The 24137-nt window shown below is 39.5% G+C and overlaps 1 protein-coding gene across 4 annotated transcripts in view; it reads left to right on the top strand.

The window, feature by feature from the left end:
• The window catches only part of SEPTIN7 (septin 7), a 79994-nt gene that overhangs the window by 4376 nt on the left and 51481 nt on the right, over window positions 1–24137 (top strand). For 2 of the 4 annotated variants that reach the window (XM_078377487.1, XM_078377486.1), the window contains exons 2-4: window positions 9308–9411; window positions 12261–12363; window positions 23789–23895. In XM_078377487.1, the coding sequence (XP_078233613.1) occupies window positions 12354–12363; window positions 23789–23895 (117 nt within the window). In that variant the 5' untranslated portion in view covers window positions 9308–9411; window positions 12261–12353. Of the gene's footprint in view, window positions 1–6106; window positions 6131–9307; window positions 9412–12260; window positions 12364–23788; window positions 23896–24137 lie in introns of those variants that run through there. The other 2 variants (XM_073003786.2, XM_073003785.2) reach the window with 1 other exon arrangement.

Below are 24137 nucleotides of genomic sequence, written 5' to 3'. Positions count from 1 at the left end.
GGAGGTGTTCAATGAATGTTTGTGCATGAGTGAGTAGTACTAAATGTGCTGCTATTTAGGGTCCAGCCTCCTTTGTTTAGCTCACTGGCATTTCTCACTGGTTAAACTGTGTGGACTTCTGTGAAATTAAACACACTGAAATATTGATAAAGACCTCTTTGTGTAACATCTCGATTATCTGACACTGACTGAAATCCTGTTATATAAGTCTGGGCATAAATGGCAATAATGTTACCAGCCAGTGACATTACTATTTAATTTAATATACAGCATCCTATTCCCACCCTTTCAGGTTCCAAGGCTCCCTAGTGAACCCTTTTGACTGGCATCAACAATTGTCAGATATTAAAGCTGCCCCTGTGTCCCAAGTCTTGAGGTTCTCAAAGTCTTCCCCAGATTGACCTCTAGGGATGTGAAGTGGAGAAGACAAGTGTGCCGTCCTCAGAGTCACAGGACACCGTGACAGAGAGTGGATGTGCGGAGGGCATATTAATAGACATAGAGCCAGAGGAAGTAATACCTGGTCGGCCCGCGGAAGTATGCTTGGTGGACGAAGGAGGGGAGGAGCTGGATTTGATACTTTGGGAAGAGAAAAAAGGGGGTGAAGAAGCACGCGTTTTTAGTTGGATTGGAGATGGAGCGGCAGGAGAGACGGTGAGTCGGGGGGTACAAACTGATCCCATGCTCAATCACGGTGCTGCTGCCGGGATCTGGCAGACCTTGCCTAATCTGCAGTGGGGAGGAGGGTTATTGCCAGATCCTTCTATTCCTAATATAAAAGGAAGAGGATTAGATCCATTAGAATGGACGGTGGTCGTTTATCCCCGCAACCACCCTGGGGGGAGGAGAGTGATACGACCTGGTCCCGCTTTCCAACAGAACCCTCCGGAGGGGGATTGGGCCTGCCACCCATGCTGTGGCACGGTATGTGTGGTGCGGAGTGCCCCCCTGAGGCCGCTGACCGATCGGGAACGTTTTGGCCTGGCTCCCTTTTGAAGAAAGATGTTACCCAATGTTAAAGTAAAGAAATACAAAGTGTTGCCGAAACTGAATTTATTAGACCCATTTGACTCCGTTGTATTGAGCGCGATTAAAAATAAAGAAGTCATTGTTAAAGGTTCTGATCAGCCTCCCGACTCTTTTTCCCACCTTTACCACCAGTGCGCCCCTGGCTAAAGATGAATCCCGTTACAAGGGAGCTCAGAACCTTTAGGTGAGAGGCTAGGAAGTTTTAAATATATTTATTTAAATTTAAAAAATAATATTGGTGGCTGATAATATCATCTCTATACATGCCCATGCAGTTCAGTCAACAGGCTTCCAGCCAATATCTCATCTTAGAACAAATCAGGCATAGGTCACTGATCGGTACCAAGCTTTAGTGTGATTGGTGCATTTTATTTTTATTCTATCCTTCATGTAAGCTTTAATGGGGGGGGGGGAAAGGAAACTGTTTTTGGCAGTTTAGTATTGAGAAGTATCTTGTGGATTTCAGCATGAAGATCACATAAGGTGAAGAACCCTGTGGTGCAGTGTAGTACAGTGTGGTACAGTACAGTGGTTAAACTGCAGTCAAACCTCCTCTGCTCATGGCCTGAGTTCAATTCAGATGAATTCAGGTAGTTGGCTCATGGTTGACTCAGCATTCCATCCCTACAAGTTCATTAAAATAAATACCCTCCAAGTTCATTAAAATAAATACCCAGGTGCAGGGTGGGGGGAGAATATGTTGTTTGCATAATTATGTCGTCAACCACCCAGAAAGTGCTTTTGCACTGTGGGGTGCAAATATAAAGCAAAACAACAACAGCAACAAGATGATAACTGATATAGGCTGCAAAATTAAGTTGAATTTAACATCTTAAAAACAAAGATGTTTGTAAAGGCTGTATATTCCTATTGGCAGGAGTGGCTTAACACTTAATTTTCAATTAATTTTAAAAATGCTATATCTAGTAATATAGACTAATAAGAAGCTACAACAGTAGCAACAAAAAGCACAGCATTTGAGTTTGAACAGTATGAATAGTTTGCTGTGTTTGAGGCACCAAAATAATGATATTTATTGTGCTGCTCATCCTCTGCTATTTTGGTTGCTAGCTTACTTAAGTATAGTACTGTTGAGATGTTAACTTTTTCACAAGGGCACGTTTTTCTTTGAGTGCTTACCTGATTGCCAGGTCAGGTTTTGGGTCACTGATATTTTGGAATGAACTCATTTTCGAGTGATGATGGTTGCATCAAGTCAATTCTGATTTATCGTGACCCTTTTTAAAGAGTTTTCTAGGTAGAGAATACTCAGAAGTGGTGTATTATTCCCTTCTCGGGGTGCCTGGGACCATGCAGCTTGCCCAAGGCCACATAGGCTGGTTCTAGTTACAGGAGGCACAGTGAGGAATTGAACTGCGGCCAGATATCTAAACCACTAAGGTATATTTATTGGCTGATTATAATTCCTTGTCAATGATAAGATTCCTGGCCAGGTGTGAATGAGCTGTGTATTACTAGGCCATTTATTATTGAAAAAAATAATACAGTAAGTGATTGTGCAGCACAGCAAATCAACATTGTACAGGGCAGCTCTAGAAGACTTTGAATCAGTACCAATTTGGCAAAGATGTAGCAGACAGTCTGTTCTTTGTGCCAAATTTGGGATAGTTTGGGCAAGAATTTTGAAGTTATGATTTTTTTAAAATGTAAAAATGTCGTCCCCTCTGCAGACAGAAGCAATATTTTTGTCTGCAAATTTAAAACAGATCAAATAAACTGAAAATACCCATTTTGCTTATCTTGAAAGAGAATGTGTTCCCAGCTGCTTCCCCTGCCCTGCCCCCAGTTTGGAAGGAATCTAGGCTGCAGGGGATGAAAAACTGATGGTCAAAAAAGGCCTTTCCAAAGGGTACAACTGTGACTTTCTTATAAACTGCCTTACAAATTGCAAGATTCCAAAGTTAGAAAAGTTGTTGCAGATTGTAAGGGGGGGGGAGAAGGGAGAACTAAACTTTTGACCCTGTCAATCAGGACCAAATAAATGACTGTTAGGAGTAGAATTTTTGAACGCTGTCCTGGCCAAAACTGACAATAAAACAGAGTTCTGGTTCTCAAATATTTTTAAAGATATAAACATGACCAGAGAACAAATATTCATCAGCTCACTTGTGGCTTGGGACAGTTTTATTCAGTGTTAAGAGATTTGGGGCCTATTCCACTCATCTCATCACTGTACAATTGTTTGGTAATTAAGAAAAAAAAAAACAGAAAAGATCCTATATGCCATTATGTCACTTCTGATATGTGGTGTCTGTATGAGTTACTTGACTTCGACAATGTCCTGTCCCAGCTCCTGCAAACCTCCAACGTCTCACGTTAGGTTGTTAGAGCTAAGGTTCCCTCTAAGCTGGGCGTGGTTGACTCCACCTCCCTCTGCGCAGCTCTCATCCTCCTCCATGAAGTGATCATGGTCAGCTCCTTTGGTTCTGGTCACAACAGAACTGTGAGTGCGTGGGAGGGGGCGGAGTTGGACACATACACAGGGGTGAAGGTGTGCATGTGAGAGGCGGAGTCCTGCCCAGTGGGGCTGAAAATTAGAGGGTACATTGGTCTCTTTTCCTACTCCCACCCCAGCAGTGTTGTCTTTTCCAGTAAGTTCTGCTCAGGTCTTGCAAACTAAGAGCTGTGGTTTCCTCTGTTGAGTCAACCCATCTCATGTTAGGTCTTTCTCTTTTCCTACTGCTCCACCCCACATTTCCCTGCAATATTGTCCTTTGTCAGTTCTGCATTTGCATTATATGTGCACAGGAGAATAACCTCAGTTTTACTGTAGTGAGAGTTCAGGTTTGACTTGATTGAGTGCTCATGTGACCACTCTTGGTCCTTTAAACTGCCATTCACTTTTGCTGGGCTAGTCTTAAGCCCAAATCATAAGAGTCAAGCGGTTTTTAAATTGAAACATAAAAATAATTTCTTTATTGAAATATCACAAGGGTTAAACTGCACTTTCATAAGCTTGAGGTTACATGAACTGCAAGTGTTATCTTTCCCAGTCCAGAACTAGTTATCCCTGCTACAAAGTAACTATCTTATACAGCCCACTCAAGACCAAACTCCTTTCCTTAGATACAATTTAACTGCCTCTCTGCTCCTTCCTCTTCTGCTCTTTAGATATCACCTGCTGGCTCCTCTGGATTGGCTCTTCTTTCTGACTTCTTCCAACCAATCTCTTTCTTTCTGTTGTTGCTGGGTAAAATAGGTGAGGGTTCCATCACAACCCACTTTTCTGGTTGGTTTTTTTTTTTTTTTTTGGCTGTCTTTGGTATCTATATGGCTCTCCTCCAATAACACATTTTGAATGAGTTAACTTTTGTCCCTGACTTCCTTAGTGTTGCATCTGAACACAAAATCCTCTGCGAAGCAGACAGCAAGCTAGGGGTTTTATGTTATGGCTTACATATTTTGATTTATTTATCATAAAACCATGGTCCAACTTTTACTTATAATGTTGCTCAGTCAACATTATATTAGACTGTTTCAGTCACTTGATACATGCAGTTTTGCTGAAAAGTGCTCTACTTTAATAATGATTATAAGCCCATAAAAGAAAGATTTTTCAGTAGATATCTTCCATTGCAATGTAACAGCTGTGGTTTAAATGGAAACTGTATCAAACACAGCTATGAAAATAGCAGTTTCATTATTTATTAAGGCAAGGATTTCTGTGACCTTAAAATGTCAGAAATATGCAAGCATTTATTACCTTAAAATCATTTAAATATGACCTATTAAACAAAAACCCCTTCACAGATTGTTGCCTTGTTGTGGCGAAGGGGCTTGAGTAATTCAGAAAAGCTATGGGCTATGACAAGATGGACAGGTCACAGTGGAGAGTTCGAACTAAATGCGATCCACCTGGAGCAGGAACTGGCAAGCCACTCCAGTATCTTTGCCAAGAAAACCCCATGGACAGAAACAAAAGGCTAATGGGTGAATTTAATTCAGACGATTATCATATCTACTATTGTGGGCAAGAATCCCGTAGAAGAAATGGAGTAGCCCTCATAGTCAACAAAAGAATGAGAAAAGCCTTACTGGGATATAATCTCAAAAATGATAGAATGATTTCAATACTAATCCAAGGCAGACCTTTCAACATCACAGTAATCTAAGTTTTTGCACCAACCACCAATGCTGAAGAGAATGAAACTGACCAATTCTATGAAGATTTACAACACCTTCTAGAACTGACACCAAAGAAAGATGTTCTTCTCATTCTAGGGGACTGGAATGCTAAAGCAGAGTCAAGAGATAAAGGGAACAGGTACGTTTGGCCTTGGAGTTCACAACGAAGCAGGGCAAAGGCTAATAGAGTTTTGTCGAGAACAAGCTGGTCATCACAAACACTCTTTTCCAACAACACAAGAGGCGACTCTAAACATGGACATCACCAAACGGGCAATACCAAAATCAGATTGTTTATATTCTCTGCAGCCAAAGATTGGGAAGCTCTATACAGTCAGCAAAAACAAGACCTGGAGCTGATTGTGGCTCTGATCATCAGCTTCTTATAGCAAAATTCAAGCTTAAACTGGAGAAAGTAGGACAAACCACTGGGCTAGTCAGGTATAATCTAAACGAAATCCCTCACAACAGTCAAATTCCTTAACCGTCTGCTGCAAGGAATCAAACCTTGTGGAATAATACATAGCTGCTTCCAGCAGGTCCTTCAACAGTCACAACACATTGTGGAGAGAGCCAAAGTAGGAGCAGCAGCTCCACCATTTTGCCATCTTGGATTTTGTCATAGCCTATAAATAGTCTTACCATACTGATCCCATGGTATCTCTGCTCACGTATGTGTGTACAGAATAGTGGTTCCCTGTTTTCCCATTCTCCATTGACTCAAAAATGGACCCTTCTCTCTCTCTCTCTCTCTCTCTCTCTCTTGTTTCTTATAACCATGTTTTCTGGAACTAGAGTGGTACCTTGCTTGCTTATAACTGACTTACAAAGCTTTTACTGGTTCAGTGAAACAAATCTTTCACTGGTTCAGCACTGGCCCACAGTCACAAATCATTAACTTCAGCAGCAATAGAATCTTCACCAGTGCTGAATTTCAGAAACTAACATGGTAGCATTACTTTTGGTGGTGTTTTTGTTCTCTCTCTCTCTCTCTTTTTTTTTGTAGTATTTCCACGATACCGGTACCATTGTGATTTTACTTTTGTTGACCATTCTGGTGTCCTGTTCCTTAAACTGATATTCTGATTTCTGATCTTTCTTACTTCTTATTACAGCTGCTTGAAGATTAAGCCGCCTAGAGTGGTCGAAATGACTAGATAGGCAGGGTATAAATACAATAAATAAATAAATAAATAAATAAATAAATAAAAACGTACATACGTACATAAAATAAGATTGAGGCAGCTGTCCAGATACAGAAGACATAGTTTGCTTAAGGTGGCCATTGTTAAGGAGCAGCAGTAGCACTAATTCTAAAAGATAAATTGGCATATTATAGGACATCAAAATAATAAAACCGCTTATTCAGTTTCTCCTTTGTAATGGGTGGTCAAACTCTTGAGGCTTGGGGGACCATATTTATGTCTCAGGCCTCTCATGGTCCATTCATGATCTGGAAGTTGCCATTTTAGGTACATTAAAATAGTAAACAAGAATTGCCCAAAAGGGAAATTCTGTGGTTGGTAGGGAACCTGAAGGGACCCATCCCTTGGGTTCAAGACAAATTAACTCCTACTTCAGGAGTTGTAGCTTCCCAGAGCAAAGAATCACTAGCTTTGGTTTGTTTGTTTTATTGGAGGAGCAACTCTCATGGATCTTTGGATGCCCATGAGGTACAATTTGCACATCCTGACTTATGGCAAAAGTAAGGGGCCATCTCATGTGGTCTAGACTCTACCAGCAGCGTGGTTGATCATGTTGAAACTTTCAGCACACTGTCTTCTCCAATTTTGCTAAATCACTTTCACTCTGTTAAATCAGAGGGCATGGCCAGGGTGATTGCAACTTGTAAACCTACCACCTTAACTCTCAGTCCTTGCTCATTCTGGCTATTAAAATTGACCAGTGATATTACAATGGAATGGGCTATACATGTGATAAACTTGTCATTATGGGAGGCCCATGTGCAGGCCACAGTATGGCACTGAGACAAAGCTGGTCATGTTGCACAGTTACCTTTAAAGGGAAGCCAGTAGGGGAGGAATGATCCTATTGATTTTCCTTGATCTCTCAGTAGCTTTTGATACCATTGATCATGGTATCCTCCTGGGCAGGCCATTGGCACTGGGGATCAGAGGGCTGGCTCTTAGCTTGTTCCAATTTTTTCTTGGATATGGTGTCCCGAGACTTCAGCTGGGGGAGACTCTCACTTGTGGAGTTCCTCAGGGCTTGCCTTTGTCCCCAGTGTTATTTTATATCTGTGGGAGAAGGTCATCCAGAGTTTTGAAGTGCTGGTGACACACAACTCTATTTCTCCTTTACATCTTCTATAGTGGATGTTGTCTGTGTGCTGAAGTATTGTTTGACCTTGGAACAGACCAGTGCAAATAGGCTGAAACCTAACACAGATAAGATGGAAATCTTGTTGGTTGGGGCAACAAATTTGGACAAATTAGAGTGTTATTTCCCTAAGTTGGATGGAATCACTCTTCCTCTTAAGGGCTGAGTGCCTAACTTGGGGGTGATTTTAGACCTGGCGTTTCCTGGAAATATCAAATAGTAGCCCTGGGGCGGCCAGCCTTCAGCCACTTTTGTCTGCTTGCCAAGTTATGCTGCTAACTTGATGGGGAATGGGGTCCTATACGAAACTGGTCCATGCACTGGTGATCTCAAGGATCAACTATTGCAGTACACTGTATGTGGAGCTCCCCTTGAAGGTGACAAGTGCATAATGCGACAGCTGGGTTAATCACTGAGGTAGTGAAATTTGATCATATTTCCCCAGTTCTAGCTTGGCTGCACTGGCTTCCTGCACCTTTCCGAGCCAGATTCAAGGTGTTGGTACTAACATATAAAGCCCTTAACAGTTTGGGACCCATTATCTATTAGAGCACCTCCCTCAAAGAACATCAGCCCATGGCACTCAATCCACCCAGGCCAGTCTCCTATAGATAACCTCTCTGAGGGAGGCAAGTTTCCATGAGGAACCAAGCCTTATCGGTAGTGGCTCCACATTTCTGCGGAGACTCATCAGACCCCCTCCCTTCTGGCCTTCAAGAAGCTGTTAAAGACCAGTCTCTTCAAAGAAGCCTTTAGAGAGAATCTCCTCCTGCATTAATTATGAGCATGGTTTTACCTGTTGGCCATCAGTGTGGTATGTTTGTTTCTTGGATCTGGGTTTGATTTGATTTGGGGTAGTGGGGCAGTTAATCCAGGTTTAGTATATTGTCGTTGTCATCATCTTAGAACTGCAGAGCTGGAATGGACCCTATGGAACATCAAGTCCAGCTGTCATCAAGAAGGCCCGATGGAGAATCAAACTCCCAACCTCTGACTCCTCAACCAGACGCCTAAACAACTGAGCTATCCATTTCAGCTGGGAGGATTATTTACATTATTGTCAACTGCCCCAAGTAGTGCTTTGCACTAAATCAGACAGTATACAAATTACTTAAATAAATAGAAGTAGGAATGTACTGTACTTAAAGTGTCATTTTACTTGAAATAAAATATTTACTGTGGAATATATGGTTGGGAAGTCCTGAACCACAGTTTAGTAGTACAATGTTGCCTATAGAAGGTTATGCTGAGTCCAGCAATGTATAGTACAAGGCTGGTAAACCCTTTTCCTGCCACATTGTCTTAGTCAAAAGGAAATTTATACTTGTGCTTTATCAAGGTGTCTTTGGGTCACTGGTTCTGGACTGTGGCATTGAACAGTTGGGAATGTTTTTGAAGTGCGCTTGATGCCCACTCATATACCCTGGAGGAAAATAATTACGTTGTTAAAATGGCAAGTCAGAATCTTAAGAGAGTGGCACAGTTTGTTCTTTAAATGTAATGTCATCCTTAGAGCCTTTCTGTTTTCAGAAAAGGCTTTGTTTAGAAACAAGAAATAACTCACCAGACCAATAGTGCAGGTAACAGATATTACACTCATAAAAACAGATTGCAGATGTTTTTGTGGTCTGAACAAACGCAAGTAACTCTTTTTTTTTCTCCCTTCTTTTCTTCCTTGGGAATGCTGGATCTGCTTGGTTTGCTGAAATACTGGAATTCTTCACTGTGATTTTTGGTGGTGGTGTGTCTACGCATGGATCATTGAAATGATGGACACATGTTATTTTCAAAGTAGCAGTAAGTATTGTTGACTTTTCTGGAGAACTGTATTTTCTTCTGTATATATAGGTTTGTTGCAGTGGATGAAAACGGCTTTTCTGAAAGTAGCTATTCCATGTAAGCATATTTCCCTTGAAACTGTTGGCACTACATCTGCCTCTGGGTAAACATTCTTTTGTCATTACTCTTCCAGTATGTATTTTATTATAAGTGTTATATAGAATGAAGTAGTAGCTCAGTGGGCATCTTTTGGCTAGTATCAGTGACACTACATTGAGTTATGACATTATTTTGCCATTCCTATCTTGTGATTCTTTTAGGCATTCTCAACGTTTTTTTTGGCCATGACCCTTTTAGGAGCTCTTCTCAGGTTCCATGCCCCCTGTCAAACAAGGATACAACACAAACTGATGAACAGAAAAATAAAAAAAAAATTCAGTCTGTGGCCTTCTTCAAATGTGCCAGGGCCCCCCAGGGGGCATATGGCCCCCATTGGCTGAACACTGGAAAATGTTCCTCAAAATTGCTTTTGAGTAAGCATTCATTAAACTACACTGCAAGTCTGTCAACGCTGTGCAGTCAGTTCCACAGGTTATTGTATACATTGTTGTTATATGCTGTCAAATCAGAACTGACATATAGCAACCCAAACAAGTTTCATGGTAAGTGAGATATTTAAGGAGTGGTTTTGCCAGTTCCACCCCTCTAGTCAGTTTCCTTGGTTGAGTGGGGAGTTGAATCCTGTTCTCTAGAGTCCTAATCCATCTATCTACTGCTCCGCACTGGAAACCCATTACTGTATACACATACCTGTACATATAATTTGTATGTTTGATTACTTGGAGGAGATTACCGTATTTTTCGCACCATAAGACGCACTTTTCCCCCACAAAACAGGGGGGGTGGAAAGTCTGTGCGTCTTATGGAGCGAAGAAAACAGATTATATTTTCCTGTTTTCTTCTCCTAAAAAATTGGTGCATCTTATGGAAAGGTGCGTCTTATGGAGCGAAAAACACGGTAGGTATCTTCTAGTTTGCAAGACTTATTATGTCTGAGCATATTTTTACTTTGTATAAGTATCCACTTAAAAGTCTTCCAATAAAAAGTCCTCCATACTACACTTCCTGACATTACATGCAGGGAGTGAATTATTTGTTGCCCTAAGCTGTGAGTTTTTATAAATGGCTGAAGTCCGGTGCCTAGCACAGATGGGAGCTCTCTGTCTGCCTCTCTCTGGAAATTACTGCCTGTAGTACTAGGCAATGTAATGAGTGGTGAAGGGTGGTAGAGGTTGCAATCCAACGATATCTGGGTCACACATTGCCCACATGGTTCTCAGCTTCTTTTAAACACTTTCTCTGCTCTTTGAAGGCTTTACACTGCTCCTCAAACTCTGGAGCACATATGTTCCTCCTCTCTGTTAGATAAACGTAAAATGTGCTAGAGAGCAAGGGAGTACTTTTACATTTACTTATACAATTATGCTAAAAGAGGATGATTTTAAAAAAAACCAATTTAACAAGTTTTACAAGAGTTTTTTTAGTTACTAAATTCTCCGTTCCCTAGCTGGACCTTCACATTCTTCTTTTATCTATGCTTTCGAATCCATATTTCAAGTCCAGCTATAAAATCATTTCCAGTTTTTGAGTCCTTTTTGAGATAACCTTTCATTTACTGCTTCTGCTAGTACATCCATCTCCGCCACTTCCAGTATCTTCTCTGTCAACTCCTCTAGAGACAGTATTACTGCTTTCTTCCAATATTTCCCAAATAGTATCCTAGCTGCAGTAATTACTTGTATTACCAAAAATCTCATTTCTTTATCTACAATCTCAGAAATAATATTCAGTAGAAACAATTCCAGTTTAAATTGTATCGTACAAGTTACAGTTTTTGTAACATTTCATGTACTAATCTCCAGTAATTTTTGCTTCCCTACATGTCTACCAAATATGATAGAAAGTACCCTCCTATATTTTACATTTCCAACACTTGTTGGAAACAATTGTATACATTTTTGAAAGTTTTGCTGGAGTCATTTGCCATCTATCAAACATCTTACATATATTTTCTTTGAAATTTACTCATTTTGTAAGTGTAATATTTATTCTGCCAAATTTGTGTCCAATGTCCTAAAATCAATATTATGACCAATATTTTGTGCCCATTTTGTTATACAGTCTTTCACCACTTCATCTTCCATTTTCATGTTTAAGAGATATTCATACATTCTTTTAATTATTTTATCACTTGTGCCTAGCAATAGTTTATCAAATGGCATTTGTGCTTCATGAAAGACCATTGTTTTATCTTTTACATACCTCAAGTCTAATTGTAATATCGTCCACCAATCTAGAAAGACTTTCTGCTCTTCTCTAGTCTAAATTCATAAGATGACAATACAGCGTTTGCATTTAAGTAGACATTACGAGGATGCAGCACTTCCACATATTAGTTTTTAAACTACAGAACTGAGACTTCTCCTTGGTTTCCTTAAAATTAGATCTGACTCAAAATAAACAGTTGGAGCAGATCATCTGCCACTGGGCAGTTGTTATGCTTTTTCTGAAATGTTTGCCAGGGCCAGTCAAATGCTTAAATGTTTTCCAGATGGCAGAAGTCCAGTACCTATTGCAGATGGCAGCCCTCTCTGGAAGTATTCTTTTAGCAAATGCATTGCACTTTCTACACAAATGCTGTTTTGCAATTATGGTCAAAAACTCTGTAGATGAGTTGGAAGTTGAAGTGAACAGAAAGCGCAGGAGTATTGAGTTCTGGCGCTGAATACTTAGGTAATTAAAAATCATAAGGTTGATTATAATAAATCTTTACAAGAGATAGAGGCAGATGTAGGAGAAAAACAAAATTTAAGCAACTTATATGTTTTCAGAAGAAATATCAAACTAATATTGTATTTGAATGTGAGTTTTTATTTCACAAAATAATATTCTTATTTTTATCATAGCAACAGAAGAATCTTGAGGGATATGTGGGGTTTGCAAATCTCCCCAATCAAGTTTATCGAAAGTCTGTGAAAAGAGGGTTTGAATTCACACTCATGGTAGTAGGTAAGTTTTTTAAAGGAATATCACAAATCTTTTTTTCAAATGGAACCTTGTATTTTTTTTTTTAAGTCATGAATTGATGTCTATTTGTGATTCTTATGTGATCCATTATGTTCTGTAAGAGTTCGAAAGCCTAGGTTACTGTGACATAGAGCAGTGGAGGCAAACCTTTTTCGGCTCTAGTGCCCAAAATGAGGGGGTGGGAAAGAAACCAGTGGCTGCCATGCCGCCCGGAATACCAGAACCGGAACAGGAAGTGGCAGTTTCAGGGGGGATCATGGGGACAGACAGGAAGTTAAAGGGGGAATCATGGGGATGGACAGGAAGCTAAAGGACCCAGAACAGGAAGAGAATGGGGAAATCCCAGCTGCAGCCACTTCAAAAGGTTTGTCGCATGGCAGAAGAAAGGGCTTTGTGTGCCAGCTGTGGCACGTGTGCCATAGGTTCGCCATTACTGACACAGAGGTTTGTGATGGTACCTTTTGCAAGAAATAGAAATTCTTGCTCCTGATTCATCTAGCAAGTGATAAAAGTCATTCAGGGTATATCTTTTTCAGTGCTACTCCCAATTTTGGCATTTGAAGTATACTTCTGACAACAGCTTTGCCTAAAGATTGTAGAATGTAGTTATTTCACACAGGCTCATTTATATGTCATAATTTGTGTACTAGAGAATCCTTGGTTATTGGGATCAAGTAGTCATGCCAGTATAAGTTGCCAATCACTCCCACCCTGATTTTTCTGCTAGTAGGAGTGGCTAACCAAATCTTCTACCCATGATTTATTTATTGTAATGTAATTATTCTTCCATACCCTGCAGTAATTTTTGTTCAGCATATAGAGCCCTGTTCCAGGGGTTGGTACTGATAGAAGTTTGACAGGAAGCTAGTTAAGGAGGATTTCTTGGTAATGATGTAAGTTTCATAGAACACCTTCCCATGGAGTTGTAGCCGATCCAACACCGTCCTTTTCCAGTTTACAGACCAAATTCTGTTCCTTCTGAAAAAAAGTGTCACTTTGCTGAGTGATAACATTTTCTATCAAGAGAAAGGTTTTTTTAGGGTCAGACAACAGTTTTAAGGAAGTTTGAAGTATATACAGTACTTTTATATCAAACCTAAACTTATTTTACTGCATTAGCAACATAAATATTTCATAACACAATTAGTGCATGAAATGGTATCATTTGGCATAATTTTGAAATTTAAAAACATAATTGCCTCAGTTTTGTGTAAGGAAAGTTATCAATATGCTAAACAGAATGCAGCTAACCTTTGCAGGCTATGCATTGCAATATGCCAGTAATGAGGGGCCCATGTCTCTCCACATAATTTTTATTCATCCCAGTGCCTTTAAAAATACTGTAAAGTAAAAAGCAAACTGGGTAGCCCAACTGACTGCTAATGATTACCATACAGCACAGAAAGGAGTTTCTATACAGCACAGAAAGGAGTGAGATTTTTTTGCTAACAACCCATTCCCTTCAAATAGCAAACAAAATTCCATGATTTCTCCTTTATCATTAATCCAGAGAGACTGCCATATGTAGCCAGTAATATAAAGGTATATTGACTGACTACTCAGATATAAACTATATAGTTAGCCACCTTTAAACATCATTTTTTCTCTTTCCTCTTGTTTACATATAATAGTCATTATTAATACGGAATTCTCATCTTTCAATTTGGAAGTGTAGTTCTAGTCACTTTTGGGGTTGTGCACTGGACGTAATTTTAGATTGCTTCTCCGCCTCCAGTGGTCTCAAATGAACAAAAATTAATCATATCTCAGATAGATTCAAAGGCAAGGAAAATAATGGCTTATAATAGTTTTCCTTCCTCTTCTCTTCATATCTTGAATAACTATATGAGGAACATTTCAGTATGTCCTCCAATGGCATAAGATGTCAGTCACTGCTCTCAGCAAAGACTCAGTGCGTGCAGGATTTAAAAGCCACAGAATGGCATGAGGGAGCATTATTCTGGACATCTCTGAGATTGTACTTAAAACTTTCTACCAGGATTTATAAATATAGCACTTGTCAGTGGTGGTGAACAACCAACCACATCACTAAATATCCACGTACTTGTCTTGCTATAAACTACAGTAGCAAGTGTTAAACCAGTTTCCCCCCTAAAATTGGTTCTGTTTGATGCATGAATATGTTCCCTGACCTGACTGGCACTTGTCCATGCATTAAAAATGCAAAAAGTGTTGAGGGCAAAATTGTCAACAATGAATCTCTGCCAATTTTACTGCTCTCATTGTTTGTTGCCTGGGTAGCTGCATTTATTTTCTTTAAAAAAATGTTAATTCAAATTCATTCAGAAGTTGTTTTATTTGGCTCATTTCGTTAGGCTTCTCTGTTAGGGGTGTGAAATTCCTGCATTTCTGTTTCTCTGAATAGAACAATGAGAGAGGTAGGCAATGGTCAAATAAAATATATGTCTGCAGGAAGAGTTATAGTATAGAGGAACAAAATGATTCACGTTTTTACAATGAAAAGCTACATGTCATCAGGCATGCTCTCTGATCTCCATTTATTAATTTACTCTGGGTATTTGTTAACTACTCCCAGTTATTTTGCCAATGAAGTTCTTTGAAGTCAATTTTTAATATTAAAGCTGGCATAGGAAACTCTTGAGGTGACTGAACAATGCAGGTAAAAGGGTTTGAATGCTAATGTGCACCAGTTCATTTGTTCTCCCTTTGCTACTCCTGTCCTTACTGAATCACACTGGATGCAAAGTTAGGAATTAGGAAAGAAATATGTATTGAACCATTCTGTGGTGTATTTAGTGTAGTGTTTCTGTTATGCATACAATGCCACACTACAAGGAAAACACCCTGATTCTGATTAATTTCATAAACATAATATGCTGTCTGCTTCATAGGATGAGATGTAATGTAGACCTTTCTAGAATTTGTAGCATTTGCTCTTCAGCCTTTCGAAAATTCTTAAGTTGGACATAACATTTTCTGTGCAAGAATAAAGGTTTCATCATATGTAATCATTTATATGGAATATTTTATTATGTGTTGTGACCCATTCTGGGTTTCTTTGGAGAAAAGATAAGCAAGCAGGCAGGCAGGCAAGCAAGCAAGCAAGAGCTGACAAGTCTGAAAAAGTATATTTGCTTGAAAATAGCATGAACATAAGATCTCAAAAAATTCTGCAGCTTACTTCAAGAATTGTTACATAGCATCAGCACCATACGAACATAGATTGCCACCTTTGTGCCAGTGTGAGGGTTCAGATGTTTGGGTCCCTTTATCTTGAAATAAATCATGATCCATTTTTGAATCAAACATATTGTTTCTATTTATTAATTCAGGAAACTGTAAAACATCAATAGGCTTTGTAGAGAACCTCTCTTGCAAGATCAACAGGTCTTGCAAGGGCAACCACGTATCAGTTTCAAATGGATTCAAAGACTTAAACTCCCAAGGTCCCGCCAAAATCTGTTCAAACTCTTGGGCTTCTGCCTCAGTTCCCTCAGGTATCAGTAACGGGAGGGTTTCCTCATCCCCCGACCATCCCCATAGTGAGGATCCCTCTCCTTCATGGGTATCCCACGGTCCAGGTAGCACCCCATCTTCCGGAGCTCCTTGGCTTCTCTTGCCACTGCCTCCTTTTCCTCCTTCAGACGTCGCCTCCACTCACGGGCTTCGGATTCCCCCCAGTAGGATGGGCGCTGGGGCAATCCCTTGCGGTGTCTGTAATCAGCTTCCTCTTTGGGAACCTTTACCCGTTCCCACTGTCCCGTCCATGGGCCTTCAAGCCATATTAATTCCCAACCCCAACCCCCCCGGTATGTTGTCCCAGTCTGCCTTTATATCCCCTGCTCCCGCCTCCACCATCAACCATCCACTCCCCTTCTTTCCTGCTAAAATGGGTTCTGTTTGAGTTGCCACACTTAACCCCCGCATGTCCACTTCCAAATCCCAGGTATCTACGCCTTGATGTACCAGTCTCGATCTCCTCAGACTGTCCTCCAACTCCCGGGTATCTAAACCCTGGTGTACTACTTTAGGTGGGGTTGGTGATGGGGTGGTCTGCATCCCTCTAGATGCCTTGGGGAGAGACGGCACTCCCAAGAGGACCTCTCGTCCCAGGTCTCTGGCTTCACAGCCAGTTTGGTCTGTTTTGCCCGGATTTTCCACCATTGTTCAGTAGCCTTCCAGCAGAGGTCTTTCCAGTTGTCTATTATTTAACCCTTTGAACTAGAATGCCAGGAACTAAAACCTTTCCATCTTTTTCATGCAAAACATAGTTTCCAACTGAACTAAATTGGCTCCAGAAATATTAAGTAACGGCTATGTGATTTATTACATGTACATAGTGCCCAAACACCGGAAGCACCTAAAACTCTCTGTGTTTGACTCAAGTTGGCTGAGATGGTGGCTGATGAAGACTATTTTGAAAGGGGGTTCAGTGTGGTAGAGTGTAACACTTTCTATGTTCTGAAAAGTCTAGATGTAGACATAGTTGTGCCACACTTTGCCTAATTCCTTATCAATCAATGACCTAGGCTACTTTCTGCAAGTACATTAGGACCTCCTCGTCCATGGGATCAGTATCCCCTGAGTCACTTAACCACTGCTTGAAATTACTTAATAAAACCCCCCAAAATATGCATTTAAATAGCTAAAGGGCAGCAGGACATCAATACCTAGGAAGCCTTGTAGTAACTTCCTCCCAAAAAGACTTGCAACAAAAACAAGGTATTGAATGCTATACAGCATTTGTTCCCAACCTTGGGTCCCCAGAAGTTCTTGGGCTAAAACTCTCAGAAGCCTTCACCACTAGCTGTGCTGGTCAGGATTTCTGGGAGTTGTAGTTTAAGAACATCTGGGGACCCATGGTTGAGAACCACTGCTATATAGCCTTGGTGTCCTCAGCCTTTTGCAGGTGAGTGAAATGAATCAAACTCCCTGAAATCTGCCTGGCAAATTCTTGGAGAATTCTAGTAGCTAAAGTCTACCCTCCCCCAGACCTACCCTGAATGGCACACCCATATTCTGGGAGTTTTTGGTGTCAGTCGGACTGATTTGATAGGTATTGTCACTTAAATTGATCTAATGGGTGGACTGGTAGATTTACAGAAAAGTAAATCAATTTCCTTCCTGGTTAATAATTTGGAATCTTTTGTTAGTAAGCTGACTCCTGTTATGGCAACTGATGAAATGAATTTAAATAAAAGGCTAGTGCTGCAAACACCATCAGTTAAATGCTTATGACTGATGCTGAGTCTGAGGGAGGCATGTTGACCTCAGTAGCCATGGTAGTACTAAACATATCATAAGTAATACTACAATATGCCAGATGCAAGGGAGAGGTATCAGGGCTCCCAGAGGCATCTGGTGGGGCCATTGTGAGATACAGGAAGCTGGTCTAGATGGGCCCTTGGCCTGATCCTGCAGGCCTCCTCTTATGTTCTTATGTTAATACATTCAAAATGTAAACATTAATGAAACACATGTAATGTGTAAGAATACCTACAGCTAGAACTGTATACAATTTATAATGTAACTGGACAACATATGTGTCTTGTTTAGGTTTAGTAAATGTAATAGAAAACCAAAAGCAAAGATAGTATTCAGTGTACAGTCTAGTTTGTTACATTTTATAAATTGTGTACCGGTTTGCTTTATATTGTTAAAATCTGAACACTATTAGTTCCATTATTTTTCAGGAAACAGATAATTAAATGTTTTTTCTTACAAGGTACAGATAGTAGAAAGTTGTACAGTATCCTGCAAAATATAGTTTAGCTTGAGGAGTAGCTGTGTAATTAGTGCGGTTAGTCTTGCCACATAATTACATATACCACACTAAAACATGTTATCAGACTGGATGTAATAATTAAAAAAACTTACTGTTTCTGTACAGCAGCAATTCTGTTTGCATTGGCTGACAAATTAGAAGTACAGGAGCTGCCTTTGAGGATTTGCACTTGTAGCTGCAAAATCAGTCTTCCACGAAACCTCGGCTTCTGGTGTTACGGAGTCTCGGTGGGCCATAGAAAATGAAAACGATCTTATCTAATGAACAGCAGTCATAGAGATGTCTGGTCACCATAGCTTTTTGCAGATGAAGAATGAAATCAACAAGTGGTCATTATACCCTTCGGAAACTCCTTTTAGATCTTTGGTTGATTCCCTTTTCGGACCTTTTCCCTGACCTCCTCCCTATTTTTTTGAGTGATCGCTGTGCTCCCCTCACCGAGGCGGTGGCAAACTATTTAGCTGTAATTATGAAACTTACTGTTGCCTCATAACATAGAACTTTTCTTTACCTCATTGAATACAAATACCCCTGCACAGCTGGAGTTAACGAGGGTCCAGTCCCTGGAGCCAGACCGTCCACTCATGCATCTTCCGACGGCAGGAGCCCTGCTCTTCTTTTTAATCACTCCGGAGCGCCTTGTCGGCTAGTCACTCAGCAGCCTTGCAGGGAGACTCATCTTCCCTCCTTCTGCCAGGAGTGGCTAGCCGACCATGAGCTCCAGAGCAGTTGGAAGGAAGAGTGGGGCCGGTGGCAGTGTCAGACATGTGAGTGGATGGTTCAGCCCCCAGGGAGGCGGGACCCTTGTTAATTCGTATATACAAATACTCCGATCTCTACTCTGAATGAGTCTGAAATTGGAATTCTCAGAACTTGAGATGGTTGATAGTTTTCAAACTGTAGTCTTTCTGATGCTGACAGGCTCTGCTCCCATTACCTTTTCCCAAACAGTTTGAATACATTTAGTATTCAATTTATTAGTATATGATTATGATGGGAAATGATCAAGACAAGCTACAGTGATTATTTAGAGCAGTGTTTCTTAACCTTGGGTCCCCAGTTGTTGTTGGACTACAAGTCCCAGAAATCCTGCCCAGCACAGCTAATGGTGAAGACTTTTGGGAGTTTTTGTCCAAGAACATCTGGGCATCTGGGGACCCAAGGTTGGGAACAACTAATTTAAAGGATGAAAGTGAAAAGAAGCAATAAAGACTAAATGGAATTGGTCAGACAATATTGAGTACAGTTTGTTCTTCCTCTAGTAGTAATATTGAGAGGTTTGGACATGGCATGTCAGATTTAATACTGATAGTATTAAATCTGATAGCTGTGGAAGATGGCCATGATTCAGTTGAGATACCAAGTTAATCACAACAAACTGTTCCAAACTGTTGAATAAACTTACTGTGTGTATGCTTTCTTTGAGACTTATCAACCAGAATTAGTTACTGTTAGCCTTTCTGAGGAATTAATGATACTTTAGGGATAATGTTGTCAGCCACGATTTTTTGGAAAGAAGACGTCTCCGATTCCATCCTCTACCTAAGACTCCTGTGGGAATCCAGTGTTATGAAACAGGAGTTCAGCCATGATTTAAAGGTTTGGATATCGATTGCCAGCATAATATGGTCTCAGCCAGGAAGTGCTTCTTTCTTTTCTGTTTCCTTTCTGTTTTCATAACCCTGTTTAAGATTTTGATGTCGGCAAGATATATATACACACTAATAAAAGAAGTCAAAATGGAAGCGGAAGCAATTAATCAAACACTAGAAGAGTTGCAAAAGAAAAAAGAAAATTGTAGAAGTGGTACTTTATATCCTAGAAGAGATCGCTGTGTTAGTCTATGTAAGCATATCAGGCAAAAAGAAAAGGAACAATAAAATTATAAAAATGTGGTGGTACCTTAAAGACTAACTGTGAGTGATATTTTAATGTGAGCTTTTGTGGATAAACACCACTTTCTCAGATCTTATTTTTTTTAAAAAAAAAATACTTGTGCTCAAATTTTTAACGTGATTTCAAAACTATCAGTTTCATAATCTGGCTTTAGTTACCATTTTGGATAGAGCATTTGCTGGAACTTTTTAAAATATAATTTTAGTATAACTTTGATGCAAGAACAAAAATAGAATTGAAGTTTCTATAAATTGGTGCAATTTTAGTGTAGTTTCAAAACGGACATAATAATTTCTTATTTAGCTTTTAACTTTCTTTTAATACTGTGGCCTTGGATCCTTTAGGAGAAAGATTGCATATAATTTTTTTAAAAAAATTAGATGCTTTGGGACATAACATTTAATGAAGCACATATTAAATATCTTGGCAAATATTTTTACATTTGAAACTTAGAGTAGAACATTTTATAATCTTTTAGTTAATGCAGTATGGCATATTAATGTTTTAACTTGTGGTTATATTTGAACAGTGGTCAGGGAAATTGAGAGAACTTAGTCAGGCAAATGAAAAATAACATTTTAAAGTAGGACCCCTTATCTGTGGCATTAGTATCCAGTGATTCACCTATCCACAGTCTGAAAATATAAATGTTAAAAAAATCCTAGGAACGTATATTTCTAAAGATGAAGTTACCAGAACTTATGGAGCCAGAGACCATGCTATGTATAGCATTCATTCTTAAAATAGCATTTGATATAATCCACATTTTTCAGCATCTGTGGGGAGTCTTGGAACCAATCCCCTGCAGATGTGGAGATCCTACTACAGGGGCAAGCCTGACAAAGGTCCCTTTTCCCAGAATGTTTTATGTACAAATGGTAGAAGGAGGGTAAACGTATAAATAAAATTTTGGCCTGATGGATATACTTGCCCAGACTAACATGGCTACTTCTTCTAAAACTGAATAAAACTTGGTGCTTCGTTCTGCTTCCATTAAATTGAGAAAGCACTTACCATGGATCCCATGTCCTCTCCTCTTCCCAGCTCTGGCAAGTGTGTTTTCCGTTTTCTCTGATAACTGAAAGGCTGCAATTATTCACTGTTTACTGTTCTAAAGTGGGCAGATTCAAAGAGCTGAACAAATTGCTTGTTTTGGGAGGTTCCTGTCATCTTCAGTAATCAGAGCCTGCAGGGATTTTAGGCTACAAATGAAGAAATCTTGGTATAAGAAGAGAACAAGATAAAGCTTTTTGAAGAATTAGATTTCACAGTTAGCCTAGTAGAACATACCAATTGACTGCTAAAGGCAGCCAAAATTTATAGATCCCTGCTTATGCAGTGACAGGAAAGAGCAAGCGTTGAGCAATTTGTTATGTTATAGTCTCTTCATCTTTGGAAAGGTTATTCTGAGCCCATTGATTATGTTGTGAGAGTTATATAGTGGTTTACCATAAGCTGCCTTCATCTATATGTAGCCCTCAACCATTTTCCACTGCAGATTGATTTTCTGTGAGAGCCAATAACTTCAGTTATTGTTCTTTCAGTGTGCATTAGCCATACTGGAATAAGCAGTTTGTTCCATTTACACTATGGGTTGTTATCTTTCCAAGTGATATTGCTTAGACAGGGCAAATATTTAGGGTGAGGAGTAAGAGCAGCAGCAGCAGAGAGAGATTATTTTACATTATAGAATTCCTTTCTTCACCTTTTTTTCCAGATCTTGGAGTATAATTTCTGGAAATTGTAATTTTAAAAAGTAACTTTTTAAGCATCTGTTGCCAGCTTGCATCTCTCCGATAACTGCACTTAGTAAAACTATATAAGCAACTACAGTGGTGCCTCGCATTACGATATTAATTCGTTCCAGAGAAATCGCTGTAGAATGAAAACGTCGTAAAGCGAAATTAAAAAGCCCATAGAAATGCATTAAAACCTGTTTAATGCCTTCCAATGGGCTGGAAACTCACTGTCCAGCGAAGATCCTCCATAGGGTGGCCATTTTCGCTGCCTGTGCAGTGAGGAATCCGTTCCAGAAAACAGCGAAAGCCATTTTGTTTACCCGGCGGCCATTTTGAAACCGCCGATCAACTGTTAGAAAGTCATCGTTTTGCGAAGAATCGGTTCCTGAAGCAGGGAACCGATCATTGCAAAGCGAAATTCCCCCATAGGAAACATTGTAAAGTTCGTCGTAATGCTGTTTCATCGTTAAACGGAGCGATCGTAAAGTGAGGCACCACTGTATATTTGTCTTATTTTGATACATTGAAGTTTTTCATTTTAGAATCTAAATAATTCTGGCTGGATTGTTATTGTATTGCAACTGTGATGATGTTACCAATTGCAGCTGTTCTGGGGGAATTAAAAGTTTCCTATTCCCTCTCCCAGGTTTGGGGGTCCCTAGGGATCCCTTTGTTCCTGGGGAAATCTTTGGGAGCCACAGAATGGGGGAAGTTAAGTTATAAGAACCTTTGTCATGGAATGCTACATGTTGTATTAAGAAAATCTCTCTCTCTCTCTCTCTCTCTCTCTCTCTGTGTGTGTATCTTCAAATTAATATTAATATTTGAAGGTGAAGAGAGGTTCTACTTTGTGCATGCCTGAAACTGTCTACAAATCATGAAGATAAATGATAGGCAAGATTTATATATTGGCATTTCCTACAATATTAGATTTGCTACAGTTTATGTACTTCTCATTTTGTTTTAATAGAGTAATTTAAAAAATTTACCATGGGGGTTAACTGCTTTTCAGGGTGTTAAAACTAATTCATTGTTAATATATACTATCTGTATATATTAACAATGAATTGATGCAATACTATTTGTAACACTGATCTGTGACACAATGTTCACTATGAAGTGAGAGGACTGTTTGGTAAATGCAGTGTGAAAGAGTGTTGCTGTTAAGAATGCAATCATCCTGCTGTTGCTTCTAGTAAACAGATATTCCTGTTGTGTTTTTTTAAATTAAATTTCTAGGAAGCCTGACTACGCAGAAAAGAGACTGTTTCCAAGACCTGATAATTTTTTAAAACAATTACTGTACCTTGTTCATACTAGTGTTCTATTTTGAAACTAACTTCTATTTTGCCTCTCATTTGACAAAACCTGGATATGCTGGATGCCTTTCTTCTCTGTATCTATCTTTGCTTATTTAAAAAAAACTAATCTTTACTTTTAAAAATAAAACTAATGAGCTTCGGGGGGGGGGTTCAAAAATATATCATGCAACACATATGGGTGTGCTGTAAGCATTGGATTGGATCCAGAGAAGCATTGGTTCAAGGACATAAGGCGAGTTGTTTACCACTTCCAGAGGACTTTTTGAACTTTGCCAGTAATTTTTAAGGACATGTGGGGTATTGCAGAGAGGAAGAGGAGACAGTAAATTGCCCTTGTATGAGATACATTTTTTGCTCATTAAGCAAGATAGAGTCATTCCAGCATGGTCCATATATGAACCATGCCTAAGTCAGCCTTTTCCTTAATACAGATGCAGGGCTTGTGATTGGTACATTTAGTGGGAAAAACATAAAGCTGGTTGTATGTGGGGAAAAATTATGTATATGCTATATTTTAATTTTGACACTGGAAAGCAGAGACTAGTCTTAATTTGCAGTTTTCACAGTAACCAGTGTCTGTTTCTTCTAGAATATTTAATGTTTTACAATTTGCTTTGGAGAATGTATCATGTCAAACAATATTGTGATCGCTCTGATTGTACTCATATTTATTCTTTACACAGGTGAATCTGGATTGGGGAAATCAACACTAATCAACTCATTATTCCTGACAGACTTGTATTCTCCAGAATATCCAGGACCTTCACATAGAATTAAGAAGACAGTACAGGTTTGCATAGAACAATATAGCTTTTGGTTTTTTTTAATATTCTAATCTGCAAATGGAAATTTCCCGTCAGATGACTAATGTCATATGGTTGATCTCACTTATCTGAATAACTATATATGTGGATGTTTACTATTATTTTGCTGTTAAATAATTGTTTGGTACACCTGAACAAATGCCTTCTGAGCTCCTTGTTTAACTTTTTATGATTGCTGAAGATTGTGTATCTCTTGATAGGAAGTCTA

This window comes from Pogona vitticeps, chromosome 6 (genome assembly GCF_051106095.1).
Source record: "Pogona vitticeps strain Pit_001003342236 chromosome 6, PviZW2.1, whole genome shotgun sequence".
Classification (NCBI taxonomy): Eukaryota; Metazoa; Chordata; class Lepidosauria; order Squamata; family Agamidae; genus Pogona; species Pogona vitticeps.
Note: the sequence above shows the minus strand (reverse complement) of the source record. Positions and strands in the feature narration are given on the sequence as shown.